Source organism: Nuphar pumila, chromosome 17 (assembly GCF_984573655.1).
Source record: "Nuphar pumila chromosome 17, dmNupPumi1.hap1.1, whole genome shotgun sequence".
Classification (NCBI taxonomy): domain Eukaryota; kingdom Viridiplantae; phylum Streptophyta; class Magnoliopsida; order Nymphaeales; family Nymphaeaceae; genus Nuphar; species Nuphar pumila.
This window is the reverse complement of record NC_143265.1, coordinates 80,640,084-80,661,342: the sequence shown is the minus strand read 5'-3', so window position 1 is coordinate 80,661,342 and position 21,259 is coordinate 80,640,084. Positions and strand designations below refer to the sequence as shown.

At 39.8% G+C, this 21,259-nt stretch overlaps 1 protein-coding gene across 2 annotated transcripts; it reads right to left on the bottom strand.

Moving 5' to 3' along the window:
• Nucleotides 1-1,620: 1,620 nt before the first annotated feature.
• LOC149812435 (THO complex subunit 5A-like) lies at nucleotides 1,621-17,905 on the bottom strand. 2 transcript variants are annotated; one of them, XM_089993783.1, is made up of 9 exons: nucleotides 17,651-17,862; nucleotides 16,823-16,923; nucleotides 16,636-16,723; nucleotides 4,626-4,962; nucleotides 4,219-4,556; nucleotides 3,864-4,123; nucleotides 2,885-3,488; nucleotides 2,644-2,805; nucleotides 1,621-2,525 (listed from the first exon to the last, which is right to left on the bottom strand). In XM_089993783.1, exons 1-9 carry the CDS (start codon nucleotides 17,852-17,854, stop codon nucleotides 2,265-2,267), a joined length of 2,355 nt encoding a protein of 784 aa, XP_089849909.1. In that variant the 5' UTR covers nucleotides 17,855-17,862; the 3' UTR covers nucleotides 1,621-2,264. The 2 variants fall into 2 exon arrangements, with proteins under 2 accessions (XP_089849909.1, XP_089849908.1); XM_089993782.1 differs by having other exon boundaries at nucleotides 16,636-16,923; nucleotides 17,651-17,905.
• Between the last annotated feature and the right edge of the window lie 3,354 nt (nucleotides 17,906-21,259).

Below are 21,259 nucleotides of genomic sequence, written 5' to 3'. Positions count from 1 at the left end.
CAAAGATATTTTTTTCTGATTTCAAAGAGAAGCATTTATGATAAAAAGGTTTAAATTATAGTTACCAGAAGCTTCTTGTTACATGGGGAAGCTGGCTTTGAAAGCAAAAAAACGTCATGCTTCTCTGGAGGAGGGGAAGCTTTGGGAAACCCATTGCTGAAATATGGAAAACTCGATTATCTTTGCTGAGAAGCTCATTTCCTCTTCGTATCTCAAATCGATCCTCTTTCACTTTCTCAATGTTTCCGTCATTTCTTGTTATTTCTCACTCGCTTCCTCTTTACTTCATATGTTTTTCTATATTAAAAATAATACTTTTTATTACAAGCTTGAGTGTTGGTTTTAACTTGTGTTTATGTCATTTCTAATTTGTTTTTGCCAGTGCTTTTTATTACTTTCTGTGTTTCCTTTTCATTTTTCATGCACTTACATATTAGCTTCGCAATCTCTTCTTGCTTCCCCCTCATACTATTTAGCACTTCTTCCTCACTTCTGCTTCCTGCATCGCTTCTCGTATTCATTTCACTTCCGGCTAACTATGTTTTTAAAGCCTTTTCAATAAGTTAATACCTATTACCTAATTATTAAACAAAAGTCACTTTTAACACACTCTGTGTGGGCTCATGGTGCATCTCCGTGCACCAAGTTTTTCGCGTGGCTGCTGATCATGGAGGGGGTTTTGACGCATCATCCCCACTTGTTTTGGTTATGCCCCTTTTTCCAGCACTTGTTTTCACCCTCTTGGAGCTGCCTGTGCATCTCGTCCCTCTAAGAATCCTTCGCAAGGGACCTTCTCATCAACCCCACTTTGCTGGCTGACCAGCAAGTGATTTTTCATATGGAACAAAAAGCCCAGATCTTCGAAACCCGGGCAAGGGCTGCCCCGTCAGTAATGACCACCATTCTTACTAATGTTTAGCACATGATTGATCTCAAGTGGCCGAGGACAGATTTGGGTTGGATCAGCCCCATCTTCACCGGTTGTCCTGCCCTTGTAACAATTGGGTTGATTCCTCATCACCCTACGCTTTCTATCTTATCATATTTTAAATAAAATTGGCTTTACCTTTTAACAAAAAAACACACTCATCACACATGCGCACATGCCAAGTGGGTTGTGGATGTTAACCAACTTGCATAGGCGGCGATGGATCAACCCTGCAATGGATTGGGTCGAGAAAGGTTGAGGTTAAACCCTGACAATGACTTGGGTTGGGCTGAATCAGGTTGAAATTAATCTAATTTTGCACGCCCAACCCAACCAGGCCATGTCCATTAGTGCCACCAGAGACGCGCCCAAAATGGCATGTTCCTGTGACATAACCTACCCCATCTTCTGCAAATGAAGTGAACCTTATAATCTTTCTTTAGTAAACCATGGTCAGTTGACAATTAAAGAACCAGGTTGGCCTTTGTTGCAATCATGCAAAAAAAAAAAGGAAAGAAAAGAAAATATAACTCCTGTCAGGCTGCATTTTGTAATTTAATCTACTTAAAATTTTCTTTCAAACAAATTTGCTCCACTTAAAATTACAATAACTTACCTAGGTCATTACAGCAAGTCCATAGTAACACCAAAACCTCAGATGTAATAATTGTAAAACTGGGCATGAAAAAAATAGTAGTGAAAAAGGAGACCTTTGTTAACACCCCAATGTCAAGTTGCATCATATCACGCTAACAGTTCAACAAAAGGAACCGAAATACTTGGATTTAACATGGCAGAAATGAAAAGCCCAACAAAGAACTCGGCGGGACCCACTGCAGGGATTGTTTTTCTCAACCTCAATTTTCCCATTTAAAATTTGACCCCACTCTGTCAGAAAATGCTTCACTGAAACCACCAGAAACAATACCAAGGCGCCTATTCTACTCCAGTGTTCTGCTTGTTCAAGTCTGTTCGTTCACATTTAGTAGGGTTATAATCCATGGCTACCGCAACAAATCAGATTAGCTAATATATTCAGAAGCTTACAGCCTAAGGCTGGTGAATGTCCCTCTCGCAATGCACATAAAACATCTAGGAAACTAATGAGCGAGAATGACTGACCCACAGAAGCACCAAGAGCAGACCACATCAAATTCACAAACAGAAGATACCACAACTCTCCCAAGCCTTGTGAAATACCAGGATACAGAACTATGGGAGCACACAATCAGGATAATACAGCTCAAGAAAATTAGGACAAATACTTCAGCATGTGAAGCTCATCAACCAGCTAGCAGGATCAGAAAATAACAGGAGCATGTGTCAAGTCTGAGAACTAGCAAGGATAGCCAGCAACACATCCTCTGTCTTTCCAGGAAACCATCCTTCTACGGTCTCTTCCTCTGAAGTACCTCGATAGGATCACACCATCAACAGGTTTGCATAATCCAACATCTACTACACAAGTACCCTTCCAGACCGGCAATGGTGACTGATCCATCAAAAAATCAAAAAGCATTGCAAGGCAATTTACTTGGTGTGCCAGAATGTGATTTTGGTGATCCCCAGGCAGCATCTTTAGAATGTGCAGATTGACCTGTGTGATCAGGATTACTAGATGAAAACCAAAGGCTAATCCCTCTAGCAGAAGTAAATCACAAAATAACAGAAAAACCAAAAAAAAATTGGCACGACAGATTTTCACTGTTGCTCACCTCAGCCTCAAGAGCTTTAAGTTCATTAAACCGTTCAAAGGCTAAGTTTTCACTTGACAAGGGATGAGCTTGTGATGCACCAGGATCACATCCAGGTTTAGCATCAAACAGATTCAAAGAGAAAAGTGGGGGCCTGAGAGGATACTCCATACTGATCTTGACCTGGAAAATGAATAAGTTGAGATCACCACAATCACAGAGAACCAATAGGAAAAAACAGAAACTGGAAAAGTATAGGTACCTTAGCTTCCAAATTTATGCTCTTTTCATCATTGGCTACACCCCTAGTCAAGACCAGACGGAACTCTCTCACAGCATAGTCCTTCCATAATTCCTTGATAGCCTTAGAGCTGGTTGCGGCCATTTCCATTTTAGGTTCAATGTATGCAGGTTCATCATCCTCACTCCCACTTTCAAATGCAAGTTCTGAATGACCATCCAATTCTCTTATTTTCCAGGAAATATGAGCATTTGCAGTTCTGTTTGGGGTAATGCTTTTTGAGATTAAGCTCAGGTTCCTAGAATGATCATCATTAGAACTCTTAGAGGGTGGAGGCTTGTTATCATCCGGAACAGTTGAAGACTGTGTAACAGATGGAAGCTCCCCATCTTCCCTAGCATTCTCAACTTCATCCTTCAGAAGTCCTGGGCCTGCATCTACACCAAGATCCAAGTGTTTTGAAGCTTCAACTTCACCATCAGCAGAAATAGAAGAAACCTGATCAATAATGGTTCCTACAGGTGACCAACTTTCCAAATGGCATACAGGATTATGCAAAGCCCATGGGATGTTTCTGTATTTCAATTCTGGCCATCCAAGTTTCTGCAATGAGTCAAGATGCTCCCTGTATGCCATCCAAACTTTCAACTTAAGCTACCAGCATTAAAAGTTTGACAGATAAGCATGGATGCCAAACAAATGTAAAATGGTTGCCCCAGCAAAGGAGAGGAAGGATGAAGCACCTTAATGTTGAAAACAGAAACATCATGGAGGACTTGAAATGATCATGCAACAAGAGAGATCCAAAAAAACAAACAAAAAAAAGGCTTGTGTCTTTGACCAATCAAGAACAGCAAATGGTAAGATGTACATGAACATGTTAAGAATCATCCCATGAGATCAAGCAAGCATATCTTCATATAAAAAGTACATGGCTCAACACACCCTAAAGACCTTAACTTCTAGCAACAATCTCAGAAATCACAAAGCAGTGACTCACGCAAGAGCCAATTGAGCATTCATGCGAGAGCGGATCCTCTCTAAAATAGTTTGCACTCGATGCTGCTGGCGATACTGGGAAAGACCGGACAGAATGGTTGCATTTTTTGAATGATCATCACTTGAAGTTATAGAATCAATAAGCAGAGGTGACACCTCAGGCAGAAAATCTATTCCAGCTAGGTGCTGTGCCCACTTAAATGGGCGTGATGCTTTCTTTTGATTTAGTATGATGGATTCATCAGCAACAAGCTTGGCAGCCTGCAAAACAAATTCAAGAATTACAAGCAAGTAATTGACAAAGTAAACTATGCACTTTTTCCCCTTGATAGGAAGACATGCACAAAATCAAGTACCTGATGTGGAAGCTCGATACCAGTATCATCTGGAAATAGATTGCATAATATGTTATCCTCACGTCCTTCTTGTGACCCCTCAATTCCAACAAAAACAACATTCAGCTTTCGCAAGTATTCAAACCTCAATGTCACAAGCTTTCCAGGTTTGGCATCTGAAACCTCATCATCAAAAATATGAAGAATAACATGAAGAGGATGACATAGATGAATTCCAGTACTGTCTAGATTGTCCTTGGGATGGACTTTTTTGGGTCTCTTTCTCCTTCTCTGGCCATCATCATCCTCTTCACCTACATCATCCTCCAACCTGATATCCTCTGTATTTCCACCACTAGCTGAGACACAAAGAGAAAATCAGAACACTAGCATACCTAGTTGAAATTCTGTGTATACAAAACATATACCAGTATCTTTATTCGCCTGTTGACGTGCAATAACTTGAGCATCCTTCAGGCTTCCTACAATATCCAAGTCAATGTTGTCTCCAAAGGCCTCCTTTTGTGCCAAGAACTGTGAATAAACCACATACAAAGGAGGTGGGAGCAACTCAGCCGAATGGTGCTGTTTTAGTTTCTTGGTGTGAGAAATGCCTAGCTGCTGTTGCACTGGCAAGGATGCTTTCTTGAGAGATTTCAAATGTGAAGGAAGACTTGTAAGGAACTTCTTGCGAGTTGCGATGACCTCTTGAAGACTCTTCTTGCGACGTTCAAGTTCCTCACGCTGTTTGCAGAGTTCCTTTCGCTAATACACAGCCCAGACAACAAAAACAGAAAATTCAGTTTTACAGCTATTATGTGTTTTTCGTCAGAATATACTCCAGTGGAACTGAGAAAACATATCAGATGTTACTTTCATAACCCATATTATTAACAGAAGACAGTCTCCAAAGCTCAGGTGAAGCAGGTTAGTGATCGAGCTAAAGCATTAAAGTAACAATAGTGCTAGTGATTTAGATTCACAATTTTGCTAAAGAAACTACAAAATAAACTTATGTCCGTAGTTGCTAGTTGAGTCATAAGCAGAAGACCCCTAAAAGGAATAGGCAGGACTTGTTGGCCTAGGTAGGACCAAAAACATAAAACATGAAGAAAAGCAAAAATATTACAAAAAATAGTTAAATTTAGTAACATATGCTTCTAACTATGAATGAAGTATGAGCATATAATTCAATGTAACATATCGTAAAATTGCATAACATTGAACATGAAACACACACACACACACACACACACACACACATATATATGAAAAGTGATAGTTACCTACTGGAAGTAAATGGGTGTTTTCAAGCTGTTTTTTGCAAATCTCACCCTACAGATGTGTTCATCGTGGTCGATTTACTAGGAAACAACACTTGGATCATGATTTTTTTATTAAAAAAAACATGATTTTTTTATTAAAAAAACATGATTTTTTTTAAGTCTTGAATATTTAGAAAAAAACTTAGACCGTCATTTTTTATACCTTACAAATACCCACCTGTATGTCAGAATTGGATGATCCAAGAATCGATTCCTACACAATCAAGCAAGTAGAACAATCTGCACGGTCGGATTTAAGGAAAACATGGAAAACCCCTTCAAAAATTTGGTAGGCTCACAGCAGGCCAGAAAAGTGGTAGGCAGCTACCACTTACTCTCTCTCTCTCTCTTTATATATATATATATATATATATATATATATATATGAAAAAACAGGCATACATGTAAAGAACAGAAGGAAAAAAGGGAAAAGAAATAAAAAGAAAAAGAAGAATAAGAGGAGGATGTAGGGGTGAAAGGAGAAGGAAGAAGAAGAAAAATAAGAAATAAAAAAAGGGAAAAACGAAGGAAAAAATGAAAGAAAGAAGAAGAAAAAAGAAAGGAAGAAGGAGAAAAAGAAAAAAAAAGGACAACTGTGTCACCGAGACCTAGGTGGGACAACCTACGCAGGAAAACAAGGCCCTATCATCGAGACTCATAAGCCTAGGTGATCATGCATAATTTTATGCATAATATACACATTCTATATCAATGTTATTAAAAATGCGCCTTAAGGCGCAAAAAGCATGCCTCACCTCAAGGCGAGGGGCTTTGTGCCTTGAGAAGCAAGCATAAGGCGCAAAAGCCCTGAGGCGCACGCCTCATACGCCTTGAGGCGTACGCCTCAGGGCGAGGCGCACCTCAAGGTGAGGCGTACGCCTCACCTTGTCAATGTGTTTTTATAAGAAATCTACTCAACGAGGTTTGGGGGGCTTTCAAATCAACTAGGGTAACATCAACTTCCCAAGAGTTGTATTGGTTTCAGCACACATGAACTGGAAAGGTAAGAGATGGAAATTTATCTGGCGAGTGTGGGGTGTTATCTGCTTGGAAGGCAATCTGAACTGAGCGCAACCAGCGGATTTTTAGAGGAATATACACAGACCCTGTTGCATTACAGGATCTATTAAGGTGGGAAGTTACAAACAAAGAATGGCCTCGATGCTCAACTGAATGGATTGGAGGTAACAGGGCCATTTTTGTGTGGATCGACTAGGCAGATCTGACCTCACAAATCACGACCCTACATGGTTGCTCGTTTCACTGTTTTTAATTTTGTATTTGTTGTTTTCTGTTTAAAGGGGTCCTGATATCTCATCACACCCATTCATACGTTCTCTGTGATTTATACTGCTGAAGCAATGGAATTTATTCTTAAAAAAAAACTCTTGAACTTGTTCAGTTCTTAATTTCCCTTCCATGCATGGCTCAAGGGAAAATAATAATAGGTTTTGATGTTAATGAAGCCTTATATGCACATACATTATGCATATGAAAGCTTCAACTGTGTATTGTGTCACATGTCACCCGCACAGACATGAGAGGAACAATATCACCCGTGTGATGGATAGCTTGGTTCCTCAGTATTGATAGTATATTTATCCTGGTTGCATGGGCAGGTGGTAATTCAAATTAGCAGAACACAAGCATATGCAGATGCCACCATGGTTCTGTACTGTATTCTTTTCCTCAAAAAATTACTGTATTCTGGTATCTTGTTTCTGAGAGAGCATTTTCAAGTCTTGCCCTTTCATATGTTACAACATTATGTTGTGTTGATGTATACGATTTTGATAGGTTTTCGCTAATTTTTGCCGTTGGTGGCTGTTTATGCTGCTGAGATTATGCAAATGGATCGGTCAATAATGGTTGTCGACAACGAAAAACCCGAGCGAGCGGCCCCAGATTTAGAATCCACCGCAGGTCATGGTGGCACCCCCAATTAATCAAGAGGATGGAGATGGGCTGATCATCAGATGTCTGATCCATAAGAAACCGGGTCGAAAACATAAGCCCAAAAAAAAATTCTTTCGGGACCCGCACTGGGGGGAGCCCTCGGACCGCCGTACTGCAAGGGCAAAAACTCTGAATCAGGCTCCGCAACTCATCATCTAGACGAACCGACGTACCTTGAAATCTGAAGAAGGGTTTTTGGGAGAAGGAAATGATTTTTCGGTTCTTCCTCTGTAGAAGAATGGCAAGTAGCCGAGACCCAGAGAGAGAGATTTTATCTGGATTTTGATAACACTTATGCTTCGGTTTTGCGTCAGTTAACTTCATTACTTGCTGAAATTGGATTGAACACAGAAGGGGCCCATGCTTTCTCTAATACATATAGCTATTCTCTGGATATTTTTTTAGCCCTATTTTTTTTCCTGCAAATGCGGCAAGAGAACAATTTAATTGAAGAGAATTTTGGCTTCTAATGTATGAAAAACAACATAAATAAGAAGATCTCATGCTGTGATTGAATTTTGGTTTCTTAAGTACTTAATTAGATCAAGTTGTTGCATTAATGTTCCTTTTACATGTTAATCTCATATTTTTCAGTATTTATTTGAGATTTTTATTTCTTGGGGGGGCGTCATCTCTCTCTCTCTCTCTCTCTCTCTCTCTCTCTCTCTCTCTCTTCCTTTCTTCCCCTTGTCCTCGCCGGCCTCTTCTTCCTCTCTCGTCGGAGGGCAGCGCCATCAAAGGCAACCCCGGGTACATCTCTTCTCCCTTTTCTCTTTACATACTATTGCATATAGATAGTTCTATTTTTTTGCTGCATGCATTAATTATTTTTGTTAGTTTGATGCATAATAAAAGTGTCTGATTAATTCATTTGCCCAGTCTAGGTTAGTTCTTTTCATTTTGATTAAATTGAAAACATAAAAAAAAAGGATCAGGCTACTATTTTTCCCAGATCTGACCAATTCGGATCGGTCATCGATTCAGCAGCCCATTCAGCCCTGATCTAACTTGCTGACAGCCAACCAAATACTTGATCTAACTCGACCAGCAAACCTGTCAGTTCTGCAGTCGAATCAGACCGATCTGATGGGCTGCTAACCAAGCCATACCTGTTGATCAGATCAGGTTGATCTGATCAGCAACCAGATCGGTTAGCAGGGCTGTCAACAGACCTGATCAGCCGTTAGTTGGCTAGCTGCCAGCCCAGATTGCCATCGGTGTGCCCAGATCCCGATCTGTGTTTCCTTTATGTCTGCGAGCCCAGCCAGCCGAATCAGTGACTAGTTGCATGATTTTAACTAGAACAGCCAGCAATCTACTCGGCTGAACCATCTACTAGCTCGGTTACATTTTTTTGTTAGTTGATCTGATTTAAAAGGTGGGCACGGCTGAACTGAATTCGAGAGCCTTAACTGCTTCATTTTTTTGTGTCAGTTTGATATTAGATTAGGGAGTTATTGAACTGTTTAGTCTAGATTTCTCGTGTCTTCAGAATTAGATATACATAGATATTTTTTTTGACTCTTAGATTTAATTTTTAATTCATGCACTAACATTAGCTAGATTAGAAAATCTAGTTGGTTCATGTGTTTTGTGTTTTTATGCTTTGCAGATGGGTTCACGCTCGTTGATAAAAGTGTGATATCGAGGGTCGTACCAATGTGAACGAGGGAAGCTACAACGCGAGTAAAAGAAGCCCTGCAGATTTTTGTTTTCTTTTTTTTTCGAAGCTACAACGGGAGCAAAAGAAGCCCTGCAGATTTTTGTTTTCTTTTTTTTTCTTTTTTTAAGGGCCGCTGGCCATTCTAATTTATTTGGGGTTGTAATAATTGTTATTTTTGCTCAAACTTTTGTAACAAGGTAGCACGTTTCTTTACATTTAAATTAAAGCAATAAAGTTTGTTACTGTGTGGAATACGAAAGTTTTAATCATGTTCCTTGTGTTCGACTCGGACTTCACCACTAGTGTGAACCGGTAATCTAAGATTTGATGCACGGTTTACAAAGACAATTTTTAATGAAAAATCTCTTTTAAAATACCTTCAAGAAAAGTTGCATCAGGCATGGGCCCTGAGCCTAGCCTACATAGGCAGCCTAGGCACGGCTTTCGACAGCTGCCGGGGCAAGTGGGAATATGTTAAAGAATGTCATATTACATGTATTTGTGTTACCCTCATATCAGTGCACATATGTTATTGTTGAGGGGCATTTATCTAACATATCATTAGAGGCTATAGTCAACTAGTTTTGTCCTGTTGTGTAACTAAAGTGATCGACCCCCTTTATGTTACAACTTCTCATTCTTTTGAAGCTAATGAAACCTTATAGATTTGTGTTCTTCTCCATTGCCTCTCTTTTTTTCTACTACAACAAACATGGTATTAGAGCCATGTTATTGCTCGTGAGGAGACTGAGAGCTTGATTTGGGAGAAGGAGCATAGCCATCATCGACTGTTCATCATTGGTAGAGGTTGTGCTGACATCAGAAGTGGGTGTAGGTCAACCAGTTTTTCATCATCTGAGGTAGGGTTTCACTCAATCTTGATTTTAGAAGCATTTCCAATCAAGATTTGGGTCCATAGAAGACATCAGATTTTTGGTGGATTTTTGAAGAATTTCTGTATATTGACATCGGCAGTGATCAGATTTGCATATTTAGCATATTCTGATCTTACAAATGGTTGTTATTTGCCAACATTTGATGTAGATGAGTCATTTTTATGTGAAGAATGTTTTGGAAGCAGGCAGGATTTGAGTTTTAGCAGTCTGGTGAAGATTTGGTGAAGTTTTTGGGTATCTAGTAGAGGCGGTAGACAGTTTTCAGTCTATATAGGTTATCAGGTAGACTGATTTTGTGGGTTTCTGCCTCAGTTTGAATCTGATTACTGTTTGTGCTGCCCTTGGGTTGTTTTCAAGCATATTTGGTGATTCGATAATGATGTTTTTCACAACATTGAGGTTAGTGTTATTGGCTGGTCTGTTTTTTGTTGAAGATTCATTTCATATCATACTTGTGTATTATTGATTGGACTGTTAGTGATCTCTCCATATTTGGTGTGCCTTCTTTTGTTGGTATAGTTGTTTTGTGCAGCCTTTTTGTCATTGTAGTTTGAGGGTTGTGGTAGTATGGAGAAGGGAAATGTGATTCAACTCACTCTAGTAAAGCTAGATGAGACCAACTATGGATTTTGGTCTGATTTTATGACAGCAGTTATTGATGGAAAGGTCTTGGAAGGGTACATTGATGGTACAAGATAAAGGCCTAAGGAGGGTGATTCTAATCATGATACATTGACGAAGGAGTGGAAGTGTTGATGAATAAATTTGAACATTGGGAAGATGGGACTTACCCGGATTCGTTGAAATCGTAGGAGGTGCCATTACTAACACTGACTGTCCTTTGCCTGACGGGAAGGTAAAGATGGGGGCAAGTTTCCTTAATCTCCATAAGTCGAATCGTGCAACTGCAGATTCCAATATCCAAATCAAAGGATATAAACGTGTATAAGAAATTAATTCAAATATTAAATAAAATTGAAATAAATATATTAAGGATCAAGAAAAAATACATTTTCCAAATTCAGGGGGGTCCGTTCTATTGTTCAAGCTCGTTCTTTTGTCTGTTAGTACCATCGTGCAGGTATGTGTGTTCTTCAATTGTTTATGGACAACGTGTTGGCAGAGTTGATTAGACGTGTTATCGCAGGGTTAGCACGTAGGTATGAGATGTCTAGATTTTTCGATAATTTCTAGATGTTCAAGGTATATGAGTGAGACCCTATTTATAGAGTACGAAAACTTGTCCAAAGAAGAGTCTTTCCGCCCCAAGAGACGTAATAGGCGGTTGGAATCAAATAAGGATAAGTTCAAGCTTATATACGCATGCTCGGTACAACGGACGGCGGATTGATTGTGTCGTCCCCTAGCGGACGGCACTTCATGATCTGTCGTACAACAACGGACGACATTCCCATTATGTCGTCCAATAATGGACGGCAGTGCTTGTTCTGTCGTCGAATGAAAGGGTGCCCAATTTGGTACCTGTAAACACTTATGTTCAAAAAATGTTAGCGTTTACACATCGTAAAATTTTGGTGTCTACAAATGGCATTTTTCATTTTTGTCATTAATCGATGTGATTCAGTTTATGACAAAGACATGGGCACTCAAGGTTTGAAACACTAGGTCGTCGGGATCGAATTTGGCCCTTCCGAACGAGGTCGGTCTAATGTCCGAAAGAAAATTGGATTGTCGAGACCGCGATTGATCTCGCCAAACGAGGTCGGTGCCAGCATCCAAAAGGAAGGGTTGGATTATTGAGACCATTATAAGTCTCACTGAGCGAGGTCGAATTAGTCTAAGGACAACTAAATTACGAAGGGCATTTGGTGATCTTGCTGAGCGATGTTGGTTCTAGTGTCAAGAAGTGAACCAGATTTTCGAGACTGTATGTGGTCTCGCCGAGCAAGGTCGGGCTGGTTTGAGAAACCACTTTGTTTAGAGAAAAAAAAATGTTGGGTGTCAGACAGGGATAGCACAAGAGAAATATTGCTCTCTTTCATGCCCTTTAGGCCCATTTTGATTTTAAATGTCTTTTGATTGATTTTTCTTTTAAGAATTTGTGGGTGTAAACATCAAGAGTCTTACACCGCTTGAGGGTTCGAGGATAGGGTAAAGTTGCCCTAGTAAGGTCTCATGGTGAAAGTGTCCTTCCTTGGATGATCAATTTGAAAATGAAACTTCTTGTCACAGTGAGGGATGTTAGGCATACTCTGGTCAGGTAGCACCGAAGAGAGGACGGATCTTTCTGTGTACTTCTTAAAGTCAAGATCCCTATGACTAGACTCTTTGATGCATTATAAACTTTTATGATATGATTCATGCATTTATAGTAGAGTGGGTAGCTTAAAGCAGCCATGAATAATTGATCATAAGTCAAGGATTTTTGACTTTTCTTAAAAAATTAGAATATTTCTAACAAGTTGATTCATGCACTTGAGATTCCTAGACTTTTCTCTTCTCATGTTATTATAAAATAACGACACTCGGCTTCACTGAAAGTTTTCTCTATTAATTTTGCCTTGGTTTCAAGCGACTAGTTATAAAGACATGAGATTAAGTTTCAAGGCATTCTTGATAAGTCTGGTAGTCTCCACTAAAGCTTGAACTCTGAAAGATTAAAACTTGATGAGAACGCGTTCAGATATATTTTCTGCCCCTAGGTAAGTTCCTTGGAGTCTTTATTTTTAACTCGGAGGGGCCTTATTCCTCACTTTTGCCATTTGACCTGAGGTTTGGCAACCATGGGTACATGGCTTCCCGATCCAAGAAGGGATGCCACTATCTATATAACATTTGCCTTCAAATACCATATGACCGGAGCCTACCACCTTGCCATAGGTCTAGAGGTAAGTATTGGCTTTTTCTTAGCTCACATTTTTTCATTCCAACCTTTGCCCCTAAGGCAATCGTATGACCGAAGCCTACCATCACGCCATAGATCCAGAGATGAGTATAGGTCTTTTTTTTTTCTCTTTTCCTTCTCTTTTTTCCGATGATTTCTCTTGAGATAAAAGAAAAGGCTCCACAGAAGACTAACCTATAAAGCTTATTAGCATTGAAGGTATTGAACACCCAACCTCTTTTCCAAGAGAGTTGGTCGCCTAGGTGGGTTTTCATCGGATCTACGTTCATGCATCAATAATAATCATGTGCCCCTTCAGGATCTACATTCCTGGAGACTCATCAAGAATGTCTGTATGGTTCCGCTTTTCAAGATCATCATCGAATATGATATTTTGCATCATATGGGGTGGCATCTCGTACGTGGGATTCTCCAGAGGTGATTCCTCTAAAATCGACTGGATTTTGGATTTACGGGCTTTAGATCGAGTATACATTATACCCCAAAGCAATTAATTCAAACAGGTCGAAACAAATAATCGAGAGATTTTCAAAACAGTTGGGTACCCTAAAAAGCTTTATCCATTGATCTGTGAGGTCTTTTCGGGTTCTAAAGTTTTAACGCTCCCTTCCGGGTCCACACAGGTATACCCCAACTAGCAACTAAAAGGTACTAGTATGGAGAATCCAACTCCAATAGTACCGCCACCGATATACCACAACTAACAACTAGAGGATCCGAGGATCCAAACGACAGGACAAGAAATTTTCAAAATTTGTAATAAACAAAAGGGCTCTTTTCCCAAGAGAGAACATAAAAACGAGGAGCAGACAATGGAATCAAACAGTGTCTCACACAAAGCCCTCACTTGCTGGAGGTTATGTTTTTCTATTTTTCTATGTGAGCATGCAAATCTCCAACAAGGATTTCTAAAATTGTGAGAAAAACCTAATTATAATGTTGATGCATGCAACCAATGCAGAGCAACCTATACACGAGATAAAGCAAATTAAACAGACCAAAAAGAAGTGAAAGAAGGCTGCAGTCAGGAGGGTTTGCGGACGGCACTGTCTCTCAGTGGACGGCAGGATCTGCAGATGGCCCTCTCTATCAATAGACAACGTTGTCAGCCTGCAGATGCGAGGATCTGCAGACGACTATGTTTGTCAACCCCTATTTATAGAGTTCCGATAATTTTCAGATGTTCAAGGTATAGGGGTGAGCCCTTATTTATAGAGTTCAGCACACTCATCCAGAAAAGTTTTTCTCGTACGAAAACCCGTCCAAAGAAGAGCGCCCTGCGAGACATACCAAGCAGTTGGAATCAGATAGGGATAAGCTTGGGCTTATCCACGTTCGGTATAGCGGACGACGGACAGTGGACTAACTGTGTTGTCCCCTAGCAAACGCTATTCTTTGTTCTGTCATCCAATAATGGACAATGGTGATTGTTCTGTCGTCCAATGAGAGGGTGTCCAATTTGGTACCTGCAAACACTTATCTTCAAAAGATGTTAGCATTTAGGCATCGTGAAATTGTAGTGTCTATAGGAAGATGAACAATGCAAAAGTAAAATCTTGGATTATTTGGTTTGTGCAGCAAAAAATAGCTATGAACATTTCAAAGTTTCAAGAATCCAAGGATACATGGACCTACTTAAAGCAAGTCTATGTGCAAGAGCACTGGGCAAGACAATATCAACTAATGCAAGACTTGTGTTCTTTAAGGCAGGGAAATAAGTCTGTTCAGGACTTTTATTCGAAAATGCAGCAACTATGAGATTATCTTGCTTTGATTGAAAATGGCAAGAAATGTGACAAATGCAAGTGTGTATAGAGGTTGAAAATTAGTCCAAAGAAACTGTTAGGTTGATTCAATTTCTCATGGGTCTTCATTCTGAATGTAATAATGTAAGGAGTGTCATTACTCACAGGACATTTTTGCCTCTAGTTACTAAGGCCTCCTCTGAGATTATTGCAGAGGAAGCCAAAATGTAGCCTCTTCAGACATACCCAGCTGGAGATATTGTTATGGTGACTGCCAAGCAAGCTGATGGCCATGGTGGGGCCAGGAGTGGTGCTCTTAAGTTTGACATGAGTGGAGTTAGGTGCCATTACAGAAAGGAGTTTAATCACATAAAAATGGCTTGTCCAACATTAAGAAAGAAGAATGTGAGAAAGGAAGGGAAAGAATATGTATTTGTGTCTTCTTCTGCTTCAGATGTATAGCCTTCTGTTCACTCCAGGCTACCAGCTACAACAACAAATCCAGCAACTTCTCTCCTTGCCCACCTCCTCAGTCGTTGTTTCTCCCTCGTGTATAGGAGTAGACATCGGGCTTGCCCGATTATGGGCCGGGATGCTTTGAGGAGCAACCAAGAGCCCAATTATTATCGAGTCGGGCTTGACCCGACGCTTATCCAGTCGGGTTTTCACAATGATGTCGGTGACCCGACAATAAGCCTGAAAATCTAGTAAGCCCCAACGAACCCGATAGGCTAGAGAGAGAGAGAGAGATCTACCTGCCATTTTATTCACCACCACCATCCCTTCCCGCAGTCAATCCACCAGCCACCACCCCCACTACCCACCTTCCCATGATTGACCCGCCCCTTGCACAACTTAACTGTGTACTGTGCAGAAAGAGAGAGAGAGAGAGAGAGTTCTTCTGAATGCCATTTTATTCACCACCACTGCCCCTTCCTGCAGTCGATCCACCGGCCACCACCCCCACTACCCACCTTCCCACTGTCAACCCACCCCTTGCACAGCTCCAATGCGTACCATACAAAGAGAGAGAGAGCCCACAACCTCCACTGCTCTACCGTTAAGAGAAAGAGAGGAACAATGGAGGTAAAAAAACTAACAAAACAAAGAGGGGGAAGAGGAGACGCGCAGACTTCTGCAGTTGTTATGTCAATCATGACAGCTGTCAGTCAGGTCAGGGAAGCTGCCTTGCCCCTTTTTTTGAAATTTCAATGGGGACTCTATTTAAGGGTAATGCTTTTAAAGATTTTTGAGTTTTTTTACTGGGATAGTAAAGGCTCAAGTCGGGCCAGGACCCCTACCGAGACCGGACCGATAAGTTGTTTGGTCAGGTCATGCCCGATTTTATTTGGGCAGGTTCCTTAAATTTGAGCCCGAGCCTGGCCCGAGTTAGGCCCGGTACCCGAAGCCCGGGCAGCCCTACTCGAGTACCTCTGGTTGTGCTTTTGCAGGTATTCCTAGTATCAGTATATGTAGTCAAAAGCACTGACTAGGCGCCTAGTCAGGCTAGTCGATAGGGAAACCAAGAACCGGCCAGATTCCTAGGTTCCCAAAAACAAGGGACCTTTTTTTCTGACTAGGCGCCTAGTCGGCGCCTAACTTTCCCTAGCCTATGCATGAGGGAAAGACCAATCAACTCAATAGAGTAGTTCATTGTGGATTGAATTCACCTCAATTCTCAAAACAGTAGCTTGTTTTCCAATAGCATTTATAAAAATTTGAAACATTATCAACATTGTCCATTCACTATCAAATAGCAGGATTGTTTATACTTTATGCATTAAAGTCTTACACGAAGGACCAGCAGGAAATAGGCACATGCACAAGTCTAGAACAATAGAATGAATTGGGAACACTAAATAAAGAGTAAGATATAGCAAACGCAATTGCAGAAACACCAGCTGACCAACTTGAAGCTAAGACAATGTTGAAGATATTGATAGCATCTGATATTTTTAAATTTAAAAGGAAGTATCAGAGATAATACCTGAAAAAGCTCAAAATCCAGCCTCCTTAGCATCAAGTCATGTGCATTGTCATTTGGTTGGTTCCCCTTAATTTCCTCAGGTGCACATCTGTAAAATTCCTCTTCAAACACCAAAGTTATATCCGGATGCTTTGACTTAAAATCTTTGCAAGCTTTGATGGCTTTCATGTAATGATTTTTCTCATACATGAAATTGTGGAGTTGCAAAGTGGCAAAGTCCACGGGTGCCTTTGCGCCTTCTGTTTCTGATTTCACGTGGTCCTCTTCCAGAAGGATTGTGCGATTCGCCTAAAAGATCAAACAAAAACACAGCACACATTCTAAGCAGCCCAACGGCACAGGATTTTGACAATGCATTCCTCTTCACATGAATTGAGTTAAAAAGAGAAGCAAAACTACAAAAACATGCAAAAACATTCAGTATATGGAGCAAAGCATTCCTTACTCTCGACAAAATCAAACGAAAACAGCAGGAAGCACACTAGTCCCCCCACCCCCACCCCACCCCCCCCAAAAAAAAGAAAAGAAAAAGAAAAAAAAGAAAAAAATCGCCATTGGAACGTGAACCAACAAGTATACGGCCGCTAGCGAGCATTATTTCATTGCCCAATACCAAAAGAAGAGCGTGACATTCATTTTTCTTGTCGCAATATCTGCTACGACATTTTACCGTAAATCTTTTCCAACTTCTCCGCATTCTTCAAGTAACTCATGCCTTCCCAGAACCCTCCTTCTCCTTCCCGTTCAACCTCCTTCCACAATCCCTTCCATTCCCATTTCCCCTTCAACTCCATCAAACAAAACTACGCACCAACTAATTTTTTCATAAATCAGCAATAAATGAACCATAACCAATCAGACAAAAAAAAACCTAGGTATCAACCGATAAAGCTCAAGCTCTACTCAAACTCAAAACCCTAGAAATCAAGAACAATCAAAGAGACGAAAGAAAAGGAAAAAAAAACTAGAAAGAGAAAAACAATGGGAGGAAGAAAAAAAACTAGATTGGGGGTACCTGGCGAAGATTGATGAAGAGGAGGGAGATCTGAGTGACGAGCTCCCTGAGCTCGGATTTGGGGCGGCCTTCCTTCTTGATGAAGAGCATCTTGGCGACGATCTCCTCCATCGACGTCCTCGTCTCATCCAACAGATCGTACGCGCTCTTCTTCCTCTCCTCCTCTTCCACCATCGCCACCACTACCAGCTCTCCCTCCTCCATCACTTCTACCTCGCGCTCTCATCTCAATCCTCAAACCAGCCCGACCTATTTATAGTGGTCGCGAGCAGTCCGGTGCTGATCGAGCCCATGTCCGTCCAAGCCCGGTTGAGTCCTAATCTGAAACGGGTTGGAATCTGTCACAATGATTCGGGAACTCGAGGACGCGGGATTCGGATTGACTTGAAAGTTCGAAAATCTTTTCAAAATGGGACACGAGGACGCCTAGAAATTTTTTTTAGTTTTGAATAAATAAAAAACTATTTTTAAATATTTTAACATTAAAATTTGTTTTCATTGAAATAAAATTAAAATATAATAAAATATTATTATAAAAATATTAAAATAATGTTATGTCTGTATTGTAGCTGAATCTCCAACCGTGTCCGCTCCTGCAACCATGGATGCACAGCCAAAATGACATATCCCTGTGACATAAGTTTGAGTTGGTCTCTCTCTCGGGTCTGAATGCTCCTGACAAATCCATCTGATCGTTGGGTTAGGTAAGAAACTAGATTTGAATTCGAATTCAAATTTGGATGGTGAAATGCTCATACCATATCCGCTTTTTTACAACGAAACGGATTCAGATATCCATCAAAATTAAGATGCAGATACGATAGCAAAAAACCAAAACCATATCAGCCTCCAATTATAATGGAATATAGTTTTGGCTTATCAAGACGGAATCAAATTCAATTGAACATTGCATCAGATAAAATCCGATCCATTGACATCCCTAAGGTTAGGGATTTGAATGGTTTGAACTTTGGTGGGGTCTTGAACAGGTATCCTGAAACTTGGGTCCAGTTGTAGTTTTTTTTTTCTTTTAAAGGCAAGCCGGAGTTATGCAAACTCCCACCAGTTATTATTCGTGGTACCACTGGGGTTTGAACATGCAACGTTCCACAACAAGGAGACGTGCACTGACAGCTCCTACCAACCACGCTCTTGGGTGCATTTGTAGTTGGACAGACAGCCAGGTCTAGTACTGTAGGGACTATGAGTTGTAGATCCGAACACTATGAAATATCTGAATTCAATGAATTAGGCCCGCTTTATTATATGGTATGGAATGTTGGGCTGCCAAGAGACATCATATTCAAAAAATGAGTGTAGTTGAGATGCGTATGCTTAGGTGGATGTGTGAAGATACAATAAACGATAAGATTCGAAACGGGGAGATACGTAAGAAGGTAGGCGTTGCATTCATTGAAAATAAGATGAGAGTGAATCATTTATGGTGGTTTGAACATATTCGGCGAAGGCCTAATGATGCTCCAGTTAGAAGGATGGAGAAATGGGATAATATATTAGTTAAAAGAGGTCGAGGTAGGCCTAAGAAGACTTGGATGAAGATGATAAGAAAAGATATGAATGCTTTGAACCTCACCGAGGACATGGCATTTGATAGAAATGATTGGAGGAGAAGGATTCATGTGGAAGACCCAGAATGATTTTCTTTTTTGGTTGGCCGACCCCATTTTTTGGGGGGGGATAAAGGCGTAGTTGCTGTTGTTGTAATGAAGACCAGAAACCCAATTTGAATTCATTGGGTAGGTGTGTCAATGGATCGGACCTTCACCCGATCTAGGTGAATCTGGACCTATCCAATTATGAGGCATTGGTATCAGATTTAGACCCAGTCTAGCTGAATCTACCATAGAAAAAACCAATGTTATCAGTATAGGTGAGTGTCAGCCTGAATCAGCCAATAGGCATTGTATCAGCAGAAAATCTATACGATTCATGGGGTGAAATTGGCTATTTTTTAATAAATGCAAAAAATACTAAAATTTGTTTTTTTTTATATTATGTTAATAGTTTTAACAATTTGGATCGCCTATTTATTGGGTCAACTCGGTTGACTCATCTAGAATAAAATTATTAAAGATTTTGAAGTTCGATTCAGTTTCTTGTTAGTAAATGACTGTGGCTTATTTGTAATTTACCATGATATTTTTATTTATTTAGCAGTTTCACAAGTAATCATGGCCATTTGGAGTTTTTTTTGTATTTTTATTTGATTAATATGCATTATTTTTATATAAAATCAAAAGTTAACAAAACTCTAACAAATCATCAAGTTGACTTGCCCAAGTCACAAGTCATTATTGGACGAAGGGATCCCCGAGTCATTAGGTTTTGGAACCATAATCTGGATAGTTAATCAAACTCCTTCCTTTGTTGGCAAATTCCATCACTACTAAACCCAGCTTTACGTTTCCCAACCGTGATAAAGCAACAGCAGCCCCAATAAGACAGCGAGATTTGATCTTAGGCCTTCAGCTTGGCACAGGACCCCGCTGACTACACTTAAGCAGATCAGTTACAGCGCCTGATCAAAGGCTAGGCATAAGCTTCTTCCCTTTCCGTATTATCATTATTATGAGTAAATAAATAAGACAACTAATAAAATTAAAAAGCTTATAAAAAAAAGTAATAAATTTTAAAAAAATTGTGTGATAGAGAGAGAGAGATTTACCTAATGGATCACCCCGACAGAATGATACTTCAGAAGGGGATCTTTAAAAAGCTTTTATAGTTTTTTTTTTAGTATTTGAAACAATATTGTCAGAATCGTTCTTCCAACGATTTTCAAAAATCAGTTTTCTTTTTATTTTTTTAGGTTTTATGATAACCATAACATTTAGCAACTACTTGATTGTTTAGGCATTAAATGCATATTTTAGAAACTGATTGGATCCTATAAGTCATCGTTTACTTTATTTCTACATTCTCATCAATATTTATTTTTTTATTGAAATTTATGATACATTTCAACTTTTTAAAAATAAAAAAAATTCAAAAAGCATCTTACTATTCTTTCCCTTTTCTTTTATTTTTTAAACTTAGATCAGGTGCATCTACCCACACTTATCCACATCGTTAGATATCGAAACAGTGGGATTCTTCCTTCTACTAATTTTGATAGCTTAGATTGAATAAGATAGCTCGACGAGTCAAAGTTGAAAGTCGTTGTCATTCTTCATTATTACCATCTCACCCCTCATTTGATGACTTTGTTTCTGACAGCTTTTTTTTTTCTCCCTTCTGTGGAAAAAAAATTCCCATCATCCAGTAGATTTTGGTCATGCAACACAACACAAAATGTAGGAAGTTTTGTAGCTGTTATTGGATCATTCATGTGCCTAATTCTATTCACTTGTTATAGATTTGGTACTTATGAAGAAACTGCAACGGTAGAAAGTAGAAAACCGTGTTTTAAAACACCAAAATATCATAGAACAAATATTTCAATGGGAATGGTCAGTGATTTTAATGGTTTTTGTCCAAACACACTGTGTTTCTGGAAACCAGAGTTCAAAACAATGTTTACAATAAGATTGTTTTTGCAATTGGCATCGAAATGCATAGTGGTCCACACAAACCGGATTAGAGCCGAGC